The sequence below is a fragment of the Cydia amplana genome, chromosome 7 (assembly GCF_948474715.1).
Source record: "Cydia amplana chromosome 7, ilCydAmpl1.1, whole genome shotgun sequence".
In the NCBI taxonomy this organism is placed as follows: domain Eukaryota; kingdom Metazoa; phylum Arthropoda; class Insecta; order Lepidoptera; family Tortricidae; genus Cydia; species Cydia amplana.
In genome coordinates, this window is record NC_086075.1 from 19,657,466 (window position 1) to 19,663,051 (window position 5,586).

The window sequence follows — 5,586 nt, forward strand, 5'->3', positions numbered from 1 at the left end:
ACCGATAAATAGTAATTGAAAAATACTTTTAATCTTTGACATTTAGCAAATCTGAGTGTATATCATTATCATATTATAAGTCATTAAGACCCGACAATTTGTGCAAAAAAGACGTGTTAGTGCTGATAAATTAAAACAAGTAAGTATTGTTTAATTAATTAATTATAATTATTTTAATTTGTAAACACAAAAATCCCTGACATGATAATTTTTCGCATTCATATAATATCAAGGTACTTTTTTTTCTGACGTTAATTCTTGAAGTAATTTCACATCGCAAGAAGCTAAAAACTGAATTTTTCTTTTATTTTATTGTCATAACTGACTTACTCATTATTTATTTCCAATTTAATTTTGTACCCAGCTCAAGTGCCTTCCTTATTTATTTATTTATTGTCATCCGATGTAAGGAGAAGCACCTCCTTGCTCCGACATCTTCTTCATTAAAAAATTTAACTTGAATATTTTAGTATTAGTTGCATATTCCTAAAAAACTATGCTGTAATACGTGGTTTATTAGCTGTAGGATATTCTGCAAAGGTATAGTTGTAGAAGCAACGGTGGTTTAATATTTCAAAACAATAATTTCAGAATGACAGCAAAAGTCCGACAAAGGACAACTGAAAAGCCAAAAGAAAAGGCAGATAAACAGAATGAACAAGAAACAGAACCAACAAGAAGATACTGGGACCCCCTAACGGATGGAGTCAGGTGGATCGAGAAATATTCTGAACCGTTGGAGAGGTTTTTTGAAAGAATACCAGATTTTATTAGCACTATCATTGCTACTTTTGCAGTTTTTACATTAGGCGCTACATTACGAGGTAAGTTAGAAGCAACTTTGCTTTTAAAACTTTATCTAAGGCTTATAAGAGAATTACAAAATAATTTTCGCTATCATAGAATAACTTCTCCAAAAAATAATTAAGAAATTGAGCTTTGGAGAAAAAGTTTTACACGAAATTGGATTAGCTACGTAAGTAATGAACACATAATATTAGGGATTTATTTATTTCTCCTAACGTATTCTCGAACTTGATCACAAGTACGTATGTAATAAATATCTTCGTTTTTACTCTTCAATATATCCTGCAACAATAGTACAAACCATCGTTATCAGGATTTCATACATTTTAGTGGCAGTAATTGTATAAATGAAATGATTTACTACCTCCAAAGTCGATAGCGCGAGTTGGTGACAGTAATCAAATGTAATCGTGACACAAATGATTGATGATCACTTATCTCTTGCTCGTTCGCTACAATGTATTTGGAAATATTTGTATAATTGATAATTATGTATCATATGCACATAAATAAAGAAAATTATACAGACGAAATTTTATGAGAATGTTGGTTAATAATAAAAACAGTTTAATATAAGTTTTTATGTAGCAGCAGTACGCAATTTCACTAATGTAAAAAATACCCTTTTGGTTATGCACAACTATAAAAAATATATCTTTGATAGCACCACGTCAAATTATAGTTTTTAAACATCTACGCCTTCATCCTCGCGTGTAGGCACGCCTCTCCTGGACGCAAAACTAGGCCTTCAGCATTTGCATGTGGCACTTGAACTATTTATCTGCGTTTGAACAACATAACACTTTTCGTTATAATATGGTTTTTGATTCCATCCTTTCTACGGTTTAACTTCTAAGATATATTTTCTATTTTTCTTTCGTTCTTTAAAATTGAAATTATTCTTTGAAAATTTCAGGAGAATGGGTAGTCATCCTCGTAACAGCGCTGAAGCAGATGACCGGAACCTACACAGAAGACAAGAACGCGACGGTTCAGGATTTCTTCAGCCTCTTTACCGAGAGAAACCTCAAGATGGAGAACTTTGGTGTGATCTTCCTAGCAGCGCATACCGTGTCGTTTTCGATGTACTTCCTTATAGGAGGATTTCTGCATGTAAGTAAGTTTATTATTTAGAAACATTATGGATATTTTTATGCATTACTTGAAATAACATACTTATTTACTTTTTTATAAGACAAAGACTTTATTATTAAAAAATAGTGTAAATGTAGGTATTTTAAAGCTCATGTTCAGCTTCTCCTATTCCAATAACTGTGCTAGCTGAAATTAAATCTTGCGAAAAAGATTTTAATCATTTTGCAGTTTCCCATTAAATCCTGTCCTATTTTTGGTGACAATGCAATTTCACAGCCGCCTTAATCTAATCTGATCATGGACACTGAACTTGTCCAATAATGCAACAACATTATAATCGTAACGACGAGAGAAAATTTTCCACCAAAAACAAAATCAAAGACGATAACTTGCTTTAATTTACAGTGGTATTTCTATGTTAGACGACGGGACCGCGCTCAAGAATGGAAAATCCAACCCAACAAGTGGCTGAGCCCAGAGCTGGAGCGGCACGAGATCATGGTTGGCTGTCTGTCCCTCATCGTCACTGGCACCTTCTCTGCTTTTCTGGCCACGTACATCCTGAATGGCAATCCTTCTACCGTCTACTATCAGTTTGACGAGTATGGTTGGTGGTGGTTCTGGCTACAGATCCCTGTGATATTTATTATTAACGTGAGTACTATAGTTAAATAGCAATACATGATTAAATTGTAAGTTGATTTAATGCACCTCATTGTTATTGATCTAAATCATATTCATAAAATGTCTATTTAAGTAAATTTAAACAATCTTTATATCAGCCATTTTCTTTATTTAGTTAGTACATAGGCTGTGTGATTATAGTTCTGTTTGTTGGTGATACACGTGTGCATACATTTTAAGGTTGACTTAAAGTAATTAAAACTAAGCACACTTGTTGATGTAATTAACTAGCTTTCAGTGTAGGGAAAAAATTACAGCTACACTGACAAAATAATCATCATTATCAGCCATCAGAAGACGTAACCAAGTGATGTTTTTCAGTTAAATGCTGGTCATAAAACACCATATCAAATCTAAACATAACCTTTTCCAGGACTATTTAACCTACATCATGCACCGCCTGTACCACACCCCGTGGCTGTACAAGAACTTCCACAAGCTACACCACAAGTACAAGCAGCCCACTGCATTCTCTGTCACCGCTATCCACCCTGTGGAGATTCTGCATCTCCAGTTGACGTTGTGCTTGCCGTTGTTCACATTCCCTGTGCACTGGAGTAAGTTTAAACTTGATTATACCAGCAACATTATCATAATCATGTTGTGATTGTATAGTGCCGAACTTATTTATGATTGTAATTAGTGTGTTTAACAATGACATTTCTACCAACCAAAATATTTATGGATATGAATTATAAAATGGAAAATCAGAAAATGGTGAAGAAGTTTGTTTAAAAACCATACCGTTTGTATCTATGTGTGAACAACTGAAAGTCGTACTTACGCTATTTTCAATTAGAATTTACCCTTCTTCCACAAAAAGCATGCAAATTATTTTCTTGTTTATTTCTGTCATAAAGAAAGAAACCATCTTCTCATTTTGTCCAGTGCCGTTCTATGCGGTGGCTCTCTACGCCTTCTACCACGGCATCATCGATCACTCTGGCATCGACTTCAAGGCGCAGTGGTGGCAGCCCTGGCAACCCGACGCCTCCTTCCACGACCAGCACCATGAGTTCACGCACGTCAACTTTGCCTTTAACATCCAATTTTGGGATAGGGTAAGTCACTGATCGCAAATAAACAATCACAGAATTTGCCCTAGACCTGATCAATGTTCTCGTTAAAGAACAATATGTTTAGCATGTGGTTCCTGTACTTCAAAATTGGAGCAAAAATTTAATATCGTATAGGTAGAAAACATGGAGCGAAATTCTGAAATTTCTAAGTTTGATTGTTTAGGTACCTAGCTATGTAATATAATTTGATTTGTGTTTCATACTTCACCTCAATATCTACAATCCTGCACTAATTATAAGTTTCTGTTTGATACAATGGTTGACTGGTAGATAATGCCTTAAGGCATACGAGAAAATAAGATACATACCATAATTTGGAATTGAAAAATAAGAGTGTCTTTAATTCAGTGAAATATATATACAATACCTAATTAAACCTAAACTTTTTGTTGTAGTTACACGGAACTATTAGGAAACCTAACAGAGTGTACACAGAAGAGACCTACCACGGAACAGCTCCTCTGGAAGGCACTGAAGAAGCAAAAGCCGTGCTAGAAGCTGAAGCAAAGGAAATCGAAAATGAAAATGCAGGCAAAAGCAGTCTCAACGCTTCTTAAACTGAAAATATGTATGAAAGGGTCGATTTGTAAATAAGTGGTAAAAAAGATTTTTTTTTTGTAAGAATATACGAAAGTTAAAGCCAAAGTCAAAATTATTTAATTTTTATTATGTACAAATAATTTCGCTGTGATAATAACAAAAAAACTAATTTTAGCTAAATACTTTTACGTGAACGTAAAAAGTATAACATTTGTACAAAAATGTAATACCTTCATATGTAATGTTCTTTATGATACATAACAATTATAACAGTTATAGAAGCTAAAATAAAACGCCATAAGTATATTATCTTATAAATTATTATGTACCTACTAATACTAGGTATTATAATGACTGAATTTATCTTCATTACAAACTTCCAATGAGTCGGAATTGAAATTTGATCTTGTTAAAATTTAAAGGATTACATATTTCGAAGATAAATCTTCATTTAAACTTAACTTTCCCGATGTAAACTTGAGCTGCTGTTTATATCTAGTAATTTATTGTTATTGTTGTTAATAAAAGTTATGACTTTACTGGAAATTTGTTTAATTACTGGGTCACTTAATGGGTGTAATTAATAAAAATAAGATTTCAAATATCTGTGTCAAAGTAGATAATTCTTCAATACCTACCGCGTTATAATTAATTATCATTATCCTCCTTTGAAGCAAAAAATAAAACCCTATATCCAGTCAAGTTTACTTACAGACATTTAGGACATTTAAATCAGTAGGTGTACATGTTCATTATCCATTCAACACAAAATTAAGACAATAAAGTTTTGAGGAAAGGAAAGAAGAAAATAATCTTATGATATTTACCTGCACCCGTTACTGGTTTCGATATGAACTCGAAGATCGCTAACGGAGATTGGTGCATGCAATATGACGAGAAGGTACAGTCATGCTCCGTGATTGTTACGCCATTTAGGGTTCTAACTAAATTGGACATTCCATAGCGTAAGTATGGAACAACAAATTTAGCTAGGACCCTAAATGGCGTAACAATCCCGTGTGGTGACTGCACGCGTAGAGTAGATACGCGCCAATCACCAAGACGATCTTCAAGGTCGTATCAGAACCAGTTAAAAACCATAACAAATTATTAAATCTGAATCGGACGAGCAAACAACAAAAACCTTCAGAATATTCAGATTCAATACTGATGGCGTCGGAGAGGAAAATCTATTCCTTAATAAACATAATACAAGTTTTTGTCGAGCGAATATTCAAGAATAGGGCAAGTTCTAAAAGAATCCTCCTTTTCACGTAGACCATTTATCACTCTCGTGAGGTGGAAAAAATTGCGTAGGTCTTAAGGGCCGGGTCACAATGTGACAGGAAACAGAAGTATAACAATTTTCTGAAACCTCGAC

At 33.7% G+C, this 5,586-nt stretch overlaps 1 protein-coding gene across 1 annotated transcript; it reads left to right on the forward strand.

The window, feature by feature from the left end:
- Positions 1-574: 574 nt before the first annotated feature.
- LOC134649899 (uncharacterized) lies at positions 575-4,233 on the forward strand. Its single transcript, XM_063504732.1, has 6 exons — positions 575-824; positions 1,724-1,920; positions 2,308-2,556; positions 2,960-3,143; positions 3,475-3,647; positions 4,061-4,233. Exons 1-6 carry the CDS (start codon positions 593-595, stop codon positions 4,220-4,222), a joined length of 1,197 nt encoding a protein of 398 aa, XP_063360802.1. The 5' UTR covers positions 575-592; the 3' UTR covers positions 4,223-4,233.
- Positions 4,234-5,586: the final 1,353 nt, after the last annotated feature.